This window comes from Camelus ferus, chromosome 20 (genome assembly GCF_009834535.1).
Source record: "Camelus ferus isolate YT-003-E chromosome 20, BCGSAC_Cfer_1.0, whole genome shotgun sequence".
Classification (NCBI taxonomy): Eukaryota; Metazoa; Chordata; class Mammalia; order Artiodactyla; family Camelidae; genus Camelus; species Camelus ferus.
Window position 1 is genome coordinate 34,829,939 of NC_045715.1, and position 19,916 is coordinate 34,849,854.

A 19,916-nucleotide genomic window follows, 5' to 3' on the forward strand; every position below is an offset into this window, starting at 1 on the left:
TGTTTAAGTTGCTGAGAGGACACCTATGTTTTTGTCTGCCCATCAACACCCCATTCTGAGGCTGGCCACCCTCCTTTCTTTTGGAGAACAGCTCCCCAAAACACGCATTCACGCAAGGACACAAACATACACACACGCACCACACCACCTCCCTGGCCGCCCTGGTCAAGGCAGAGCTGTGTCTTCTCACTTGGCCTTGTCTCTCTGACATTGACAGTTGGGAAAGTGACTTGATCCAGAGCGATCACAATGCCCTACCCCTTGGACAGTGTGTAGAGTTCTAAGCTTGGTAGGTAAGTCAAGCCCACCTCTGTGAGGTCTTCCCTGGTGATTCTTGGAAGTCGCCATAGGACACAGAGCTCTTCCCTTGGTGATGGAAACCGAAGCCCACGTGAACCCAGGAAAGGCAGTGGCCACACAGACGGAGCCTGTAAGGAGCAAATGAAGCCAACACAGGCAGAGACCCAGAGGGGAGAGACTGAGGGTGGATTGAAGGTGGGCACCCTCCCATCCATCCTTTGTATGCTTGCACTGGGTTTCTGTTCCTTAAAACCAAACAGTTTAAAAGTAATAAAGAGACATGTTGAAAGCCATGCCATGGAAACCACTATGGTTTCTATTCCAGCCCAAAGGAATGAGAGACAGAGGAAAGGGAAGAGTCATGGTCCAGAAGAAAATGTAAGGAACAGGGGCGAAAGGAGTCAGGGATGCAGAAGAGACAGGACTGGAAATGTTTGATCAGATGACAAAAGAGCAGAGATCTGAAAATACATAGTTGGGTACAGGGGGACTGTTATATAAGATGAAAATGGGCTCTGGAGAGTCAGCCTTCATCAAAGAACAGACTGCTGGAAATCTCTCCAACTCCATCAGTCTTGGGGAAATAAGGAATCACACAAAGAGAGACCCTGAATGCCTCAAAGGATCCACACACCACAGTTAGAAGGATGAGCTACAAGAATCATTTTCCATCACGATTTCAGCAATACAACTCTTTCTTCCAATGTGCTATTACTTTAACACCAATATAGCCTAGAGATCAAAGCAATGAATCAATTACTTGGGGAATTTAATCTTTTACTGCATGATTCCCAAATACTTCATTATTCGTGGAGCTGCTGAAGTTCCCCCAGGAAATATGCAGATTTTGTAGAGCCCAGTACGAAAACCCCTGGCCAATGCATGTGTGTCAAGTCCATGCCCGCAATACCGGGCTTCCAGACAAGCTGATACCCTTTGGCAATGACAATAAGAGCTCTTACAGAAACCATGGAGTTTAAATACAGATGTGTGCAGTTCGGGATTAACAGACACGCTGTTATATATAAAACAAACAACGGGGACCTATTGTACAGCACAGGAAACTGTATTCCATATCTTGTAATAACCTATAATGAAAAAGAACCTGAAAAGAAAATATATACACATATGTATATGTATAACTGAAACTTTGCTGTACACCTGAAACTAACATTGTAAATTGACTACACTTCGATAAAAAATAAATTTTTTAAATGAAAAATAAATATAGCTACTTGGTATTTTGAGAAGGGAAGCAAACTATATCTAACCTCGCTTGTTTGGACTATTTTTTCCCTATTTATTCCTACCAGATTCTGCTGTTCCTAGGATTACACTCGCGTTTTCCTCTACCGTGCTCCCACGTTCTCGCTTTTCCCAGAAACTCATCTATATTTAATGCCTGATCTTGTAATTTCTTGAAAAGGACAAAGACCGAAGTCCACTCAAGGCCAGAAGACGGCTTTTTTCTCCTAAGAAACTGTCAGCCAAATTTCTCAGGGAGGAACTGGAAATAAAGTGAGAGACATTGATAAATTTCCCTTCTGAACAATCAATAAAAGCTCCACCGTCCTGCTCAGACTCCCACTGTGGAAGCAAGGGCCGTAATTACATTGTCAAAAATTCAGGTTGCCCAGGCTGACAGCGACCCCCTGGAAGAGTGACATGTGATTGGCACTGGGTTTAGGGCGGGGAACCCAGATTGGCAGGCGGAGTGGAGAAAGCGAACGGCAAGACTGTGAAATTTCCTCTTTGACGACAAGCACCCAAACCCCAGACCACTTTGCCTCTCTGGAAGAACCTGCGACCCTTTAGTCATTTAACACATCAAACTGAGCAGCTGACCCAGTTTACTGAGCCATCTGATCTCCACCAGAGATTCAGAACACCGCCTGCCTCCATCCACTCCCAAACCCAGAGAAAGAGAAAGGCAGACTGGTATCAGGCAGACGCGTGTCAAGTCTGTGCACACAATACCTGGGCTGCGTGTGTGCATGCGTGCATGTGCGAGGTTGGGGGGAGGGGGTGAGCATGTGAGTGTATGAGAATTTTTCTACATTAAAAGAAAAACACAAAACATGCTCTCAGCTCCATCTTTCTTGGTGACAGCTGACCAGCAAAGCCCATTTGCTTAGCAATTTTGGTCAGCAGTCTGTGGTCAGAATCAGCTGCAGCAGAAGGGTAGCAGGGAGCAGTGCTGAAGAATGAGACAGGAGGGAGGAGGTGGGGAAGCTGGACCACCGGCACGCAGACCCGTTTGTGCGTTTCTCTAGGACGGAGCTGGTGTGAACTTCTCCATCAGCCGGGCCTCTTCCTGTTGGAACACTTGCCCTGCACCTGCCTAGTCCACAGCTGATGCGAATAGTTTCCAAGAAGCCTTCACTGTAACCACGCCCACAGCAGGTTACCCGCTGCTGGGAAGCAGCTGGACCACAAAAGATCAAAATCAAAAGGTGTTCGCGGGGTGGTGAGAACAGAGCGGAAGATGCCTGGAAATGTTGTTACTTCCCAATCTCCAAAGCTAAAATCTCTCTCTCTTGGCTGTGATGCAGAGAGAGACAAGGAAATTAACCAGAAGAAAAATCTCTATGCTGAGCTGGACCCAGGCCAAGCAGAAGTCCCTCCCTCCCTCACCCCTGAAAGAAAATATAAGATCACTGGCACTGGGTCCTCACTGCCTGGGGTGGGGAAAATCATCCGAACAGCCGTAACCAACAGTCGTTTGGTTCTGAGTGCCAGTTCACAAGCGGTAATTCTGTGAGGTGGGGGCTGTGTTTTCCTGGGTTTATAGAGATTCATCTGCCCAAGGTCAAAGCTGATAAGCCACAGGTGGACGGATATCTGATCTTAACTTACGTTAACCACTAAACACAGTGTCTCTCCACGTGGAGTCAGGGGGCCTCCTGAATCAAATCACCCAAGGGTCCCCGTGAAATGCACGCTCCTGGGGCCACGCCAGGCCCACCGACTCAGATTCTGGGGGTGAGGACCAGAAACCCGGATTTTGAAAATCTTCCCGGGAAGAGCCTTCCGTGCACAGAAGTTGGTGCATGTCCTCACTGCGTCCTCCTGGGAAGCTGAGTGAACGCTGGGTCTTCAGGGACTTTCTGGAGGCAAGGCAGTGAATCAGACTGCTCACTGTTTTGCATACTTGACAGCAAAAGAAAATTAGTTTTCCCTTCAAGCCCCAAGTGTCAGCGGACCCCACCTCTGGCCCTGGGAAGAGGCCAGTGAAATTATGTAACGATTTTAACCATGATCTACCGCCTTGCCACCGGAGGGGAAGACTGTTTGAGACCTCAGGTGGTGAGGGAGAGGGAGGAGGAAAGAGGATTGATGAACCACCGGCTGTGGCTGGGATGCTCTGGTGGAGACCGGGGCAGGGCCCCCCTCCCAGCCGGTGGCTGAGCGCTTTCCTGCGTAATGTCTCTTTCAAATGAATGAGTTGCGGCAGCCTCACCTCAGTGAGGAAAGCAGCTTGACTTCGCCTGTGTCGTGTGCAAGCTCTCGGGTCCACCAGAGATCCTACGCGTGCCTGTATCGGCTGGGTAAAGCAGATGATGACACCCTACCCCTGGGAATACAGGGAAGGGGAGGAGGAGGGGGAGGGAGAAGATGGAAATGAGCAGAGCAGAGGCAGAGGAGGTGTCCGCACTCTCGATATCCGGGAACATCACAGGGAGAACGGAGCAAACACTCTTGTAACGTTCAGAATTCTCAAAACACATTAGAAGCATCTAATTTCACAAGGGCACCAGGGATCTTCTCAACTTGACCTCTGTTAAAACACAAAGGCTTAGGAGCATGGGGTCCACTGACAACACAAGCACAGAAAGGTGTGTTCGTAAACGCTTTCACTGATCCGTCACAACAGGATGTGAGCAGGAAGGGGCTGGAATGAAAGAGGCCGAGTGAGAGAATTAGTTAGAAGAGTTTCCCTGCTCTTCAGGTGAATGTCCATTCTAGCGAGAGCCATGCCATCTGCATCTTCTAGGACAGTGGTTCTCAAACCAGAGGGTCCCTGTTAAGCTTTGGGGCCCGTCAGATGGTCTAGGGGCTGCTGACCCCCTCATCTGTGCCTGCTTGTCCCCCAGCTGCGTTGTTTTCAACAGTAAACAGCAGCACGTTGGGCTGGTTAGACTGGAGCAAACACTTGCTGACCACAGCTGATGTGTGACTGGGAGAAGCCCTTGTGGACCCTGGGCTACAAGATCCATCAGTCTAAGTGCTCACTGACCGAGACAGGAAGAAAAGAGTCCTCCTTAGAAGCAGAGTGTAAGAGTCAATAGGACTACCCAGCCTTACAAAAAGAATAAAATAGTGCCATTTGCAGCAACATGTCTGGACCTGGAGATCATCATACTATAACTGAAGGAAGTCAGACAGAGAAAGAAAAATACCATATGATATCATTTATGTATGGAATCTAAAAATAATGCCACAGATGAACTTATGTACAAAACAGAAACAGACTCACACACATAGAAAACAAACCTATGGTTACCAGGGAGGGAAAGAGGGTGGGAAGGGATCAATTGGAAGTTTGGGATTTGCAGATACAAACTACTACACATAAAATAGGTAAACAACAAGTTTATACTGTACAGCACAGGGGACTATATTCAGTACCTTGTAATAGCCTAGAATGAAAAAGAATATGAAAAGGAATATACGTATGTACGCGTATGACTGAAACATGATGCTGTACACCAGAAACTGACACAACATTGTAAACTGACTATACTTCAAGTTAAAAATTTTTTTTAATTTTTAAAAATCAATATGGTAGGCATTTTGAATTTGTCTAGATAGTTATGAGTTTTTTAATCCTGACAAAATCCTGATACTCTCAGTGTCTATCACTCTGGCTGGTCCATGGTTAATACATGCTTGACGACAAGACCTCACTTCCTCTCACAGTAAGCCAAAAAAAAAGGCAAAAGAGGGCTTTTTAGTAGACAATGTTGGAGGGCCACAATTTGCAACAGACAGAGCCTTGATGGGGCAAAACTGACTCCTCAGCATAGCCATGTGCCCATGTCTGGAATGATTATTCCATGATAGGTGGCTGGGTTTTGTTTTGTTATGTCAGCCTGGAACTTCCGGTGTGGAGGATGTCACAGTTTCTGGAGGCAAGGCCACGCGTTTGATGCGATGTAATCAAAAGTACATAAGCATCCACTGAAAGACACTCTAAGCTCATCATGTAACCCTCCCATTTTCCAGTGGAAACTAGGGCTTATCCTGGCCCATTTCATAGTTTCTTGAATCTCAAAGAAAAATAAGAATGTTTTTCCTCATTTTGCAAAGTAGGATGAGGTGAAGGTTAAAGGCAAACAAAACTGCAGCAGAAACACACTATTGTCTAATTCCTGGCTCCCTCCCCAGCCAGGAATCCATAAACACCAACCCACCTGGAACAGGATTCTAGGTAGAATTCTAACTGAACCCCATTTCCAGGAGGGAAAAACAGCAAGAACAACTACAAAATGAAGCTGTGCAAGTTGGGTCTGTGACGCCACCAGGTACACAGCCAGGTGTAGGCTGAGGAGCAGTAAGGAACAGTGTCCGTCCGTTTTCACTGCGTCACACCGCAGCTGCAAATGCAAATCCCGGTTTGCAAATGCAAATCCTTGGTTTGTGACAACCAAAGTTTCTTCCTCACTCACACACACGCGAAGGGGAGGCCGGCTGCAGCTGCCCCCTGATGTCACCAGTCAGGTTCCCAAACTTAGCGAGTTGCCCCTAACCCTACAGGGGACAGGCTATTCTCAAGCAGAAGGAAAAGAGAAAAATGGCCAAAGTATCACAGTGGCTCGGAAAACTTCCAGTTGGCCATGCAGGACATCATTTCTGCTCCCGTTCCACTGACCGAAGCAAGTCCAAGACCAAGCCCACTCTAGTGGGACGGGGAAGTATCCACCCACAGGGAGGCACTGGAAGTCCCCTGACGGTGGGCGGAGATGTCTAATCCTCTTACAGAAAGGGGAGAAAATAATTGAGAACCACGGTATACGCCGCCATGAGTCTCGTAACAGTTAATATTCCCTATGCAAGGAAATAGTGTCCATGCTCTAATTGACTTTGTGGCTTCCGCAACTAACAGCCAGAGAGACGTAAGGCGTTTTATCCTGTTCCCCATCGCCTGCACATTGGCTGGGCACAGCTCTACCTCCTTCCCTCTCACTCACCATGCAGGGATAGCGTGCCATTCCTCACCGCCAGGAACTTGACTCCATAGGGAAAGAAGGCAGCAGAGTGCAAACTCCCGTAGAGTCTGATGTGAGCTTTGCCTTGGAACGGCTTGTCCTCAGATCCGACCCGGAGCTCTCCACCCTCGGAAACGAGGATGGCGTGCGCCCTGAGCTCGATGGGTCCCGGGCCCAGGAAGACCAGCTTGCCTCCTAATGGCCAAAAAGAAGACCGTCAGTCTCCGGGAAGATGAGGCATTCCTCCTCGTTTACCCACCTCTGCTGGAACACATACTTATTGTCTCTCGCCCTCTCTTCTAGAAGCCCCGTTGAGTGGATCAGACACCCAGGAGCAGAAGCATTGTTTATATTACCAAGCCTGCTTAAATTAGCTATCACAATTCCCTGCAGCTTTCTTTATATTATTTTCAATGACAATAGCCTAAATGCCCAGAAATTTAGGACTGGTTAAGTAATAAAATGAGAAGATCACCATTTTTACCACGTAATAGCAGCTTTAAACAGGAAAGAGGACTAGAAGGAAAATATGCCAAAATTATATGAATTATGGTGAAAGGAAGTATAATTAGGCTGCATCATGACATTTGCTGCACTTTAGCTGAGTAACATCCATTACCCCCCTTTTTTTTTTTTTTTTTGATAACAGACCCTAATTTCCACAAGGAATTTTTCTGCTCCCTAAATAAAGCTGAGTGGGCGGGACTGTCAATCACGGTGTCTTACCCTACCATCGCCTGAGTCATGTACCCAGGCTTCCAAAGGAAATCCAGGACAAAAAGGAAGAGGAGACTGGAAATGTTTCAATCTCAGTAATTCCAGTGGTGGTATCTTAACAGGCCTGAAATGAGTTCCTGTTTCTGAGATCCGCACCTGCCGAGCCCCTTCAGAATGCCCTGATTGCTATCTGCTTCTACACCTGATTTTTCCAGGCCTCCCATCAATTCTGTAAGCTCCCCAAAACCCTCCCAGTACATCTCCTGTTTTAAAGAAAAGTTGGTTTCTGTTATCTGCAATGAAATAACCTTAACTAGTAAGGATGCTGTTTTGTTCTGTTGTCCAAATATTCCATAATATAAGAATATTATTTTATAATACAATTGCTTTATATTATGAGAAGACATACTTAACATATTAAAAGGCATATTCATCTTTATAATACTTCTCTTTAAAAGTATTTAGTATATTTGCATTTCACACAGAATCTTTCCAATGATGCCAAAAAAATTAAAACATCCCGTATAAATCAACACTTTAAACTGAATGAGCTATCAAATTGATCTCACTCCTCCAAGTTGGAAAACAGCATGAGACAAGACTTTTCTGTTCTATAATGAAGTGGTCAGACTTGTGCCATTCTATTGGAAACACCAAGGGATCTCTTTTCCGAACCCTACAGTAGCTCCCAACCTCACTCAGAATAAAAGTCAGAGTCCTTATACTGGGTCACGAAAAGGTCCCTCCTGACTCCCCACCCCACCTCCCATACCCTTCCCAGCATCTTCTAAAGTTCACTCTTTCACTCATCCACTCCAAAGGCACTGGTCCGCTTGTTGGTTCTGAAACAACCAGATACCCCTGGAATGTCTCCTGTCAGACACCCATGGGGCTCACTCCCCACCCCAACTCCACCCTACCCCCACTCCACCACACCCCTGTTTCCATGCAAATGCTGACTTCTCCCTGACGACCTCCCTCTCCAGGCTGGATCAAATAGCCTGCCCTGGCCCCTTATGCACAAACATCTTCCTTTATACCACTTAGCATCAGACATACTATACACTTACATGTCTGCTGTCTGCCCTCCCCCCACTGGGACGCATGCTTGACAAGGGCACTTCCCTGCCTGGGTCACGTCCGCATTCCCGGTGCCTAGGGCAGTGACTGGCGGGGAGTTGGCCCACCACAGATAATTGCTGGGTAAATGAATACATGGTTACATCCCTTAGCAAAATCTGTTCTAGGTACATGAATTTCCTCATGGACACACACACACTCCCGTTTTCTCAGAAAGGGTGATTATTACATTGAATCTGTTAAGTGCACACACTGTCTCAGTGAGCTGAAGGTTGCCCAGGATGTGGGGAAGGCACCTGTCAGGAATGGTTCAAAAGGCAGATTCTACTGTAAGAAGGAGGAACAGGCACTTCACCTGCTAAATGAATCCAATGTGCCAAATCGTGTCCGACTGTTGTTTTCCAGAAATCATAACTGCAAGTACTTAACCACGTGCTGGAGGAGGGAGGGAGGAAGAAAAAGGCCAAGGGGAATTTGGTTTCTGATTGCCTGCATCTTAGTGCAGAGATAATGACCAGTACATATTAGACCTGAGTCCAACGTGGAGGCCTCTCCTCCCTGACCTCCTGTTCTAACCCTCCTCTCCAGCCTTCCCCGGCCCTCGTCACCTAAAGCCATCCTAAAGCCCAAGGCACACAGCACCAGAAATATCGCAGAGCGTCTACTTGGACTTGACCCCTTAAAGTGCTCCTCCCTTTCAGCTGCAGTTTAGAACAACACACCCACATGGGTATCCATTTTCACCGTCTGTAAAATGTTCATGACTGGAATTCTTCCCTCAGAGAATCATGGTGAGATTTCTCACAGTGATGCTGGCGGCCCCTGGTCCTGGGTCTGACACCTGGTAGACACTTACTGCAGTGGTGTCCACCACTGTCGTCACTTCATCCCGGTATTAGTACAACTTAGTTTCCACAGCTGCTCCATCACGGCAGCTCTGCTGGACCACCTCCTTCCAACACCTCACCAGGAGCTGCCCTGACATTCCTTTCCAAATATGGCGTACAGATCACGTTGTAAGGCAAACGACCCAAGAAGTAACTCTCCTTTGATAATCTATAGCTTGATACGAGTGAGTGGCCCCCACACTGCTTACCAGACGTCCAAAGGGCCTACTGACAAATCTGACTTTAATTTTCCCTTTCCTCTTCATCACAATGACAAGAATAATCATTAGAAATGCAATAATAATCACAAATCCTGCACTGAACAAGAGGGAAAAAATGTGACCGGTGGTCCCGGCCACATTCTTGTGTTTACTAGAACTTTTTCACTCATAGCCACATGTCATTAATGTCCTAACTGATTATCTTCAACAGGTGGACCACAGGTTGGACAATGGGTCCTGCCATTGTAAACAGTTAGGAAATCTGAACCAACCTTGATGCACAAGTGATGGAGACAGGATACTGAATCCAGGTTCCTGTCCTGACTCTGATATTGGCCTCTGAATGACCTTCATAAAAAGTCTCACAAAATTGCCTGGCCTGATTACTCAGTTTCCAAATCTGTCCCACTCAGGGCTGAAGGATGGTCTGTCTGCTCACCAGTGATGTGCCGAATAGAACCGTGTATTCACCGAGGCTCTTCCCAGCTCTAGAACACTTGACATCTGCATCTTCAGAGAGGCAGTCAAGTGCGCATTTGACACTGATGGAGACCCGGAGCTCAGGTTCTCCTGACCCCACCTATGTCACGGGGAACTCTGAATACCACTGGAGAAGGGTTATTACCTGCACAATCAGGAATTTAAAGAAGACTATGGGTATTCAAAAATATACATGCACCCCAATGTTCATAGCATCACTATTTACAATAGCCAAGACATGGAAACAACCTAAATGTCCATCAACAGATGACTGGATAAAGAAGCTGTGGTATACTTATACAATGGAATATTACTCAGCCATAAAAAAGAATAATATAATGCCATTTGCAGCAACATGGATGGACCTGGAGATCATCATTCTAAGTGAAGTAAGCCAGAAAGAGAAATAAAAATACTATATGATATCATTCATATGTGAAACCTAAAAAATAAAAAGGCAAATCAATTTATCTACAAAACAGAAATAGACTCACAGTCATAGGAAACAAACTTATCATTACCAGGAGGGAAGAGGGTGGGAAGGGATAAACTGGGAGTTCAAGATCTGCAGATACTAATATATATAAAATAGATAAACAACAAGTTCATACTGTTTAGCACAGGGAACTATATTCAATATTTTATAGTAACTTATGGTGAAAAAGAGTATGAAAACAAATATATGTATGTTCATGTATGACTGAAGCATTATGCTGTACACCAGAAACTGACACAACATTGTAAACTGACTAGACTTCAATAAATATGTGTGTGTGTGTATATATATGCACACACACACAAAGAAATTATACTGGTTCAAGACCTAAAAAAAAAGAAGAAAAAGAAGACTATGGGGAAAACAAAGGAGCTAACATGTCCTGAGCACCTACCATATGCTCATGTATTTAGCTGTGTTGTCAGAAACGACCTTCCAAACAAGCCTAGGAGGTCAACACCACGCTCGGTATTTCACAGAGCAGACGGTGGGCTGGGGGAGGCAGAGCGAGCATTAGAACCCAGGACCACCTGACAGAGAAGCCCACATCCTATCCACTTTGCAAACCCTCCCAGGTAGCTTTTTCATTAGTGAGGACTGGTATTGTAGATGCATTTAAGGAAAAACAGGTGTTAACTTAAGTAGGTTTGCTTACAGCTTGTTTCTAGGTGGTTGATTTTAATTTTGTTAATGTAGATACACCTCACCTCATTCCAAAAAGGATTTGAGGCCGATTACAGGGATTAGTGGGTAAATTTATAAACCAGGCTTTGTCCCTGGTACCATCAAGCAAAATATTAAACACACAGAAGCAAACTGGTAGAAATTATAAAATGTCATTTACTGATGGGAATTAATAATGATGCTAATAAAGGGAGAAAAACTCAATGCAAAGAGATGAATGTTTTGTGTTGCCAAGAGTGCTACAAACAGGACTAATTAATTAATGCGATAATGATTATTTCCTGCTAAAAAGCCTTCCTGCCTCACTTTATCAGAGGCAAGTATGTGTAAGGAAATCCAGGTGAATAAGGAAGAGAGGTTGCTGTTGGAATTCAGCTGTTTTCGATTAAAAGAATCGTTAAGTGATAACCAAAGTGAAAGAATGGAAAGCTTATATTTTTTTAATTATTGAAATTTAATTTTATTATTATTACTTCAGTGGAGGCACTGGGGATTGAACCCAGGACCTCGCACATGCTGAGCATGCACGCTGCCGCTGGGCTATACCCTCCCCCTGGAAAGTCTGTATTTAATCCACCTCTGTGCCAAGGCTCCGAGTGCGTCATCCTCACACTTCATTAGCTTAAAACAAACATCCAGGGGGCTGCTTTAAAGGACAGTTAGTTGAGTGTGGGAGGGAAGTGGGAGGACTTCATTTCTTCCCTTTCTAGGGCTTGACCCCATTTCTGAAAGCTGAAATAAAGAGCAGGGCTGCAATCAGCCTTTGGCTGTGACCCTTAAATTGCTCGTTGTGATTGTTCATGAGAGCTGAGGACGTCCCACAAGTGACCTTGGGTAATTTTTATAAAAATCAATCAACCATCATTATTGTTACTTCCCGTCTAAAATAAATACATGGACACAACTTTTTACATGTAATCACTTCTTTCCATTAAACATCTCTTGTTTCTTTTAACGGGAAGTAAAAGAGACTTTTAGCAGCTAGCTGATGTTTACAAATGACATCAAAACCTGCTTTCGGCTAACCCTACAATCAGCCATCCTCTGTAATAACCGCAAAATGATTTGCTGTGTGTGCATGTGTGTGTGTTTTAGAGAAACAAAAGTTCTAGCTATTGTCCCCCTTATAGGAAAAATTTCGAGTATAAATATTTTCCCACACGGGAATACTCTTCAAAAGGACTGGCGGTATCTTCTCCCTTAATTCTTTCCCTCTCATCTCTTTGGAATCCTCCCCAGTTGGGCCTTTGCCCGGCCATGCCACCAACACTGGTCCTGTCGAGGTCACAAATGGCAACCACATTGCTGAAAGCCAGGTTCGAGGCCCAGTCCTCCCCTCTCCTGAGCGGCCAGCGGCATATGACACACTTACTCCTTGTTTCTGGATACGCCTTCCCCTCGCCTGCCCAGCACTGCTCCCTCCAGGATGCCCTCCTACCTCCCAAGCCTCTCCTCCCGGTCTCCACTACCTGATCCCTCCTGATTGTCCCAACCACTGACAGTTGGAATGTCACAAGACTCGGTCCCTTCATCATTTTTCCTATCATTGCGAACATTCTACGAACATTCTACCTTGGTTTTCTCACCTTGTCTGAAGGTTGCAAACACCACCATTGCTAATTGCTGATGACTCTCAGATTTATACCTCTGCCGTCAAGACAGACCCATCTGCTACTCAACATCTCTACCTGCGTGTCTCAAAGGCGTCTCCACTTAGTAAAACCAGAAAGTCAGCCCCTTGTCTTGCCCTACAGGTCTTCTCCTCAGTCCTTCCCGTCTCCATAAATGGCAACTCCATCGTTCCTCTGGTTATTCCATCTAAAGGCCCTACAATCAACTGCCACTCTCTCCTGCACCCCAACCAATCCTCCAGGAAACCTTGTGCCTTCTTCCCTCAAACTATCTCCGTGATCCAAGCACTTCTCACCACTTCCAGGTCTATGGCTGGGGTCTAAGTCACTCTCATCTCAACCCTGGATTACCACAGAAACCTCTTAAGCTGAGTCACCCTTCTGTCTTGGCCCCCACCCCAGGGTCGACTCTTCAAACAGCACACAAAGTGATTTTTTTAATGCAAACGTTATCACGTCACCTCTCTGCCTGAAATTCTCCAATGGTTCCCACCACACACAGAGTCAAAGCGCACCAAACCCTGCAGGGCTGGCCCTCTCTGGCCCGCTCTCTGTCCACTCTCCCCTGGCAACCCCTTCCCCCTGCCACCCTGACCTTCTTGCCCTCCTGCTTCACAGCCTTGGCCCTCATCTCACTGTGTGCCAATCCCCCCAACCACCACCAAACCACCACCTAACTCCCTGCTTATGCTTCTCCATGCTGCTCAGAAAATCTAAAAAAAATACAATGTGCTTACTTGATTGTTTTCCTTATAGAAATAAACTCCAGGCGAGCAGGAAGTTGGGATCTATTTCATTCACAACTACAGCCCCCATGCCTAGAACAGTGCCTAGTATATGGGGAGCTTGGAAAGTGGTCATGAAATCCTTGTGGAATGGATAGGAGCTGAAGTTACAGAAGTGAACAAAGTCTCCCTAGGAGAACATGGAGAGTGAGAACAGAAGAAAAAGAAGGGGGATGATATTTCAACATTAGAATCAGGAGAGGAAAGAGAAAGGTAATCTTGAGTGTGAGTCAAAGAAACAGGTGAATTAGAAGAAGAATCAGAAGGTCGTAGTGGACTCCGGGAAGAGCTTTAAGAACTGGGAAGGTGGTAGATGAATACAGCAAAGGCTTAGAGTCATTTTGGGGAGGATCTGGGGAAAAAGGGTGCAGAGCAAGAGAGTGCTTGGTTAGGACCAACAGCCAGGTGATGAAATGAACTCGGGGAGCACAATTCCTGTTTTGAGCAGAGAGAGAGCCAGAGGTGAATGGAGGCAAGGTACAGAAAGGGATCTGTGGTCCCCAATTCATTAGCTCAATCTGTATCACCAAACTAGATCATTCATTTACCCAAAGCTTGAACTACCTGCCTGTTCAGATGTACGTTTTCCAATTTACTTATTTACATTGATGAGCCTCTCCACTCAGCTGTTTATGTCAACCCTGAATAATCCTTTACAAAGTTGAGCAGCCTGGGTCTTGTTACCTTTCCAGTTATTAAATAGTCAGGTAGATGGGGGAGCCTGTGAAATTCCCTCTCCCTGGAGAATTAGAGATGATCATCCATTCAGGATGGACGGGTCCTGTTCCACCTTGGTAAGGAGGGCTGGGCCCCGCTGGTGGACCCTGCTGCACCCTCCGCACCCTCCGGCCCTGAGTTGCCAAGGTGGAGGGCGCTGGGAGAAGGTGAGGAAGGGGGGAGAAGATTAGCACCCTGGGAAGGCAGCCCCAGCCCGAAGCCTGCGTTCTGCTGGGGATGCACACAGCTTCCTTGGTTGGCGAGATCCGGATTAGACTTGTGCCTGACGCACTGGAGCAGAGCCTGGAAGCCTGCGAGGTGGGCTTGTCCCCGGCCAGAGAGGCGGAAAATCAATTTGGCTGGCAAACGAGAGCCCCCAAGAGCTCCGTGCACGCTCCGTAATCCTATCCACCCGCAGCTCAGGAAATAGATGCCTGAGCCCTCGCATATTCATGGGGGAGGTGAGGCATAAATCAGGCTTTAAGGATTGGGGGCAGAGGCAATGGACTCTCTGGCTGGCTACTAATTAATCAAGCCCAGAACACCTCAACCTGGCACCCTGGGAGCAGGCCACACACACACACACAGGCTGCTGCTGTTTTCCCGATTTTTTTTTTTCATTTCCATTAAAACAGATATTGGATGAAATTCTCCCCTTTAGCTGATGCTGCTGGTTCACTCCCCTCCCCGTTCTTCCTTTAATTAAAAAACATGCTTATTGCAATACTTGCCAGAATCACTTTAACGGTATTTTAATTGTAATGTCTCTGCCTGATTAAAAAAAGAAAATATGAACTAGAAAGTGTTTGCAAAAACGTTCTCAGGATGCAGGAGAAGAATCACACACCTCCCAGAATGGGTACCACATGCTAATTGCTTAATGAGACGGTAGGACAGTCAAACGGGCAACGTGGAGGAGAAAACGTCCTGGAGATAAAGTCACTGACTCAGAGCCACGGACAACAGCGGTTGGAAGGAATCATTTTCATCAGCTCAGGCTTCCCCGGCAGGAGAGACAACTGCATCTAACTAAAATGCCCACGCTCAGGGCAGGCCCATTCAACATGCCAACGTGCACTCTGCAAAAGGTCACACAGCCTTCGGGAAAAGAGTGGCTGGGCCAGTTTAACTGGTTTCCAGTCCCGACAGTCCTGTAGGTTCCCTCTACGGTTTTAGGCTGGTAGTATGAGTGCAGGCAGTTGCTAGATATGAGCAGAGAAAGGGGGACACGAGCCAAAGGGCAGAAAACTATACATCTTGGGAACAACAGGGGTCCTTGGATAGACCCAGAAAAACAGGATCCTCTGGACTGGTTGGAAAAAAACATACCTTCTGTATTGACAAGTGTCCTGGAGGCAGAAGGGTGGGACAAGACAGGAATCCTCACCGTCTGAACGCAAGCTTTCCATCATTATGACCTCATCCAAGACTAAATAAGGACCAAAAAAATCCCTCATCCCCACCTGGGAAGGTGGGGCTGGGATGAGGATCAGGAAAGATGACCCCAACCCCTTCTCGCCAATGAATATTCTGCCCATTCATTTTTACACCCGTATAACCAGCTTGCCAAGGAAACTCAGGGCAGCTTACCACCTGGGTCTGCCCGCTCTTTCCTTGAGATCATACTATCTATCCCGTAATAAATCTTTGCTTTGCTTTCTTGACCCCTGTGTCTTGTTTCTGAATTCTTTCTGCAACAAGAACCTCTCACCCACAAGAGTAGTTCTCAAACTTGAGTGCATCAGAATTACCCAGAGGTCTTAAAACACAGAGTGCTGGGCTTCAACCCCCAGAGTATGTTTGCTCTGGGGCCCCAAAATGTGCACTTCTAGCAAGTTCCCAGGTGATGATCTTGCCGCCTGATCGGGGCGCACACTTTGAGAACCACTGCTCTAGGTACATGAAGCTTGTTCTAGGTGCCCACAGTCCCTAGTCTAAAACCAACTGAGAAACACAAGACCGGCATTGTAGATCAATCCACTCTGTCATTCAGCCAACATTTGCTGTTATTTTCCAGCCCGTCTGCTAGGTGCCAAGATGAAAGTGTAAAAAACACAGTCTGCACTTCCAGAAGGTGGTGACGAGGCTTAACTGCTCCAGGTGAACAAACGTACCCGGGTTTCAGTGAACCGGCCAACTTCACAGATAACCGAGAAAGAAGATAATGGTGATGACTCAGCCTTCTATTTTTTCTTTAAAACATAAACCTCATTAAATTAACCTCATCCATGAGTTAACTCTGTACTGGTTACAGAGTATAAATGTACTTGTGGAAGAGAAACATTTAAAGGAACTCAAACACCAAGATATAAATTAACACCTTCATCATTATAGTTACTGTTGTCAGTGACTACTTAACAAAACCTGGATTTCCTTTCTACTTCCAGAAAACCAAAACTTTCTTTAACCAACAAAGCTTCTGATACTTAAGTTCTGAAGGCCCTCACCCATTCCATGGATTTCTAAAAAGTCGCTGAAAACCTCAGAAAGAAAGGACAAAACAGGGGGGAAAAACACACCTGTCTTTCCCCCGAAGTCTATTCCAAGCAGATAAGTACCTCCCTAGCCATGAAGTTATTCATTCATTCAAATAATTTCCTTTCTTCTCTGTGTCAAATTCCAATTAGCATTGACGCAATCACATTTTCGACCAGCCCAGCAATTTGATATGCTTCTCTGCATAATCTGTTTATTTAAAAGGTCCCAAATATAATTATTCTCTGAATACTGTAAACATGACTTGCTATAACATAATAATTTCTTAAATTTTTTATTGAAGTAGAGTTGCTGTATAATATTATGTAAATTACAGGTGCACAATATAGTGAATCACAGTTTCTAAAGGTTATACTCCATTTATAGTTATTATAAAATATTGGCTGTGTTCCCCATGTTGTTCAATACATCCTTGTAGCTTATTTTATACCTGAGAGTTTGTACCTCTTAATCCCTTCCCCCAATATTGCCCCTCCCCTCCTCCCTCTCCCTACCGGCAACCACTAGTTTTATAATATAATAATTTTAGAACTGAAAGATAATAGTTATTTTCTCATAGTACTTATTTATTTCAAAAATGGGAGTACTTCCTACTTTTACTTGACCCCCAGGACTATTACAGCACAGGGGAAATGGCAGAAATGAAACGCTCAGCCTTCAGTGCATTTCAACCTACACAAGAATCCCAGATAGAGAAGCATCCAGATTTCCAGCTTCACTCCCAGGCCGGATGAACAGGATGCGGGAACCCATTCATCAACGAATGAGGTAGAGAGGTAAGGAGAGACCAAGTCCTGAAGGACCCTGTAACCATATCAAGGCTAACGGAAAGTCCGTGAAGGGTTCTAAGTAAGGACGTTTGAAACATTTATCTTTTGTTATTGAAAATATTATAGCTTCTGTGCTAGGAAGGGACTGGTCCCTCTCAATCGCATTTTTCATGTTACCATATCCAAGTTGTCAAGACATAAAACTGTAAATTGCTTAATATCTATCTATCTGTCTGTCTGCCCATCTACTGAAAGCATGTCCTTTCTCACAGCAACGGCTTATCTTTCATTTAAGGCTAATCAAGTGTGTCTGGGGCTGTTCTCTGGAGGTAAATAATGTAAGTTATTGTCTGACTGGGAAAAATAAGGGGTTTCAGAGCTCAGTGTCCCCCACATTAAAAAGCCTTTGTCTCTGATCTCCCGATACACAAACAGTAAATGAAATTGGTCACTGTCTGGACCAAGCCACTCGCATTTGAGGATACCAGGAAGGACTCTGATTATAGAGAAATTCACAGCTAACATTAACCTGCCTCTTCAGGCCCCAAATTCATTCACTGAGCAGTTATGAAGTACCTACTGAGTACCTACTACGTGCCTGCAGGACCTTGAGGGTATTATGCTAAGTGAAATCAGTCAGACAGATAAAGATACATACTGTATAATCTCACACGTGGAATCTAAAAACAGAAAAACAGAAAAAAAAAGTAAATCTTAGCTCATGGATATAGAGAACATATTGGCGGTTGCCTGAGGCGAGAAAATAAGGGGTGGGAGAAATGGATGAAGGGGGTCAAAAGGTACAAATTCTCAGGTACACAATAACTAAGTTATGGAGATGTGCTGTACAGCGTGGGGACTGTGGTTAATAACACTGTATTGCATATTTGAAAGTAGGGAGGACAGCAGATCTTCAAAGTTGTCACCACACACACAAAAAAAGTGTGTACCTATGTGTGGCGTCAGATGTTAACTGGACTGACTGTGGTGACCATTTTGCAGTATCTGCAAATATCGAAACGTTATGCTGCACACCTGAAGTTAATATAATGTGTCAACTCTACTTTAGTTTAAAAAAATAAAACCTTTTATAGAAAGAAGGTCTACAGTGAACCTGGCAGCGGGTCAGGAGAAGATGGCTTATCTCAGTAAGCCAAGAGCATGCATGCCTGTGCTAGAAATCCCAAATACAATAGACCAATAGAACTGAGTGTCCCCAGAGTCGTGAACTGAGAGAAAAAGGTTTGGAGAAAATGAGACCACATGCCTGACTGCACCAGGAAAACACATGTCCACAAAGTCAAAACGCCGAGGGGAATGGAGTCAACCAGGTGGACAGACTCTGCCACTCCCACCTCTGTATCCTTCCCCCTCTCGCCATAGAAGGGGAACACTTCCACATGCGTTCTGAAGATAAAGAGGCAAAAGCCATCCACGGTCTCTACTGCCCAGCTAATTCTTTCAGTAATCCACTTTGCTCTGTGTATGGAAATAGCCAACTGTCTGTAAATCAAATTGCAACACAGGTCTGACGTTCGGCCATCTCTTCTGTTCTCCCCTTCAGTGCAGAAGAAACGACAGCTAACATTAATGGAGTGCTTATGGTGGACCAGGCCCCTTGTAAAGGGTTTTACAAACGTTACTCATTTCATACTCGGAATATCCACGTGAATCGGGCGATACCTCGTAGGATGGCCACACAACAGCAAACAACAAAACTTTGTCATCACTGTCACGGCTGCCGTCAGGAAAGCAGGCCTGACTCTTGGCGAGGAGAAACCCGAGGTTCACAGAGGCTGGACAACTTGCCCAAGATCACAGAGCTGGTAAGAAGCAAAGCCCAGGATCAGGCTCAGTTCCTCCCAGCTCCAAAGCCTGCCAAGCATTCAACGGCTTGGGTCTACACCAGGAGACCAAGAAACAGGGAATCACATGGCAGGCAGCCAGGGCCAGAGTCAGCAGCACGAGCGACTGAAACAAGGTTCTGCTGGAGCACTGTAAAGGGAAGGTACTGTGAGTAATGAGAAACCAGAAAATGTCTTCCTCCTGAACGCCCAGTGCCAAGGAAAGAGGGGCTTCTAGAGTGCACCCTCCCCTAAGTGACCCTTTATTAATTGTTAGCTCAGGGCCACTTCAATCCAGCTGTCTGACCACCAGCACAGGGAGTCGCTGCTTCATTCGGAAAATACAGACGCCCCCCCTCCACCCTGCAGACAAGCCCAGCATCCTTGCCCAAGATGCACAACAGCACAGACAAGAGGGGAACGTGCCTTCTTTGTTATTAATGGCTCATCATAATTACTTGGAATAAAATACTAAATTTTAATTCAGCAATGCCTGTGGCCGTTGGGCATCTTAACATAAAAGAACGAAAAATATAATTAACTAAATCAAGGCAATATGCCTATTTCCATCCCAGCCCATTAGTATTAATTGATTGGGT

General features: G+C 45.6%; 1 protein-coding gene across 9 annotated transcripts in view; it reads right to left on the bottom strand.

The window, feature by feature from the left end:
* PKHD1 (PKHD1 ciliary IPT domain containing fibrocystin/polyductin) overlaps positions 1–19,916 on the bottom strand; it is a 368,837-nt gene that overhangs the window by 231,714 nt on the left and 117,207 nt on the right. For 8 of the 9 annotated variants that reach the window (XM_032463247.1, XM_032463246.1, XM_006194706.3 and 5 more), the window contains one exon: positions 6,492–6,704. The exons of the other annotated variant lie outside the window; for it this stretch is intronic. In XM_032463247.1, the coding sequence (XP_032319138.1) occupies positions 6,492–6,704 (213 nt within the window). The remainder of the gene's footprint in view (positions 1–6,491; positions 6,705–19,916) is intronic. 9 annotated transcript variants of the gene reach the window in all.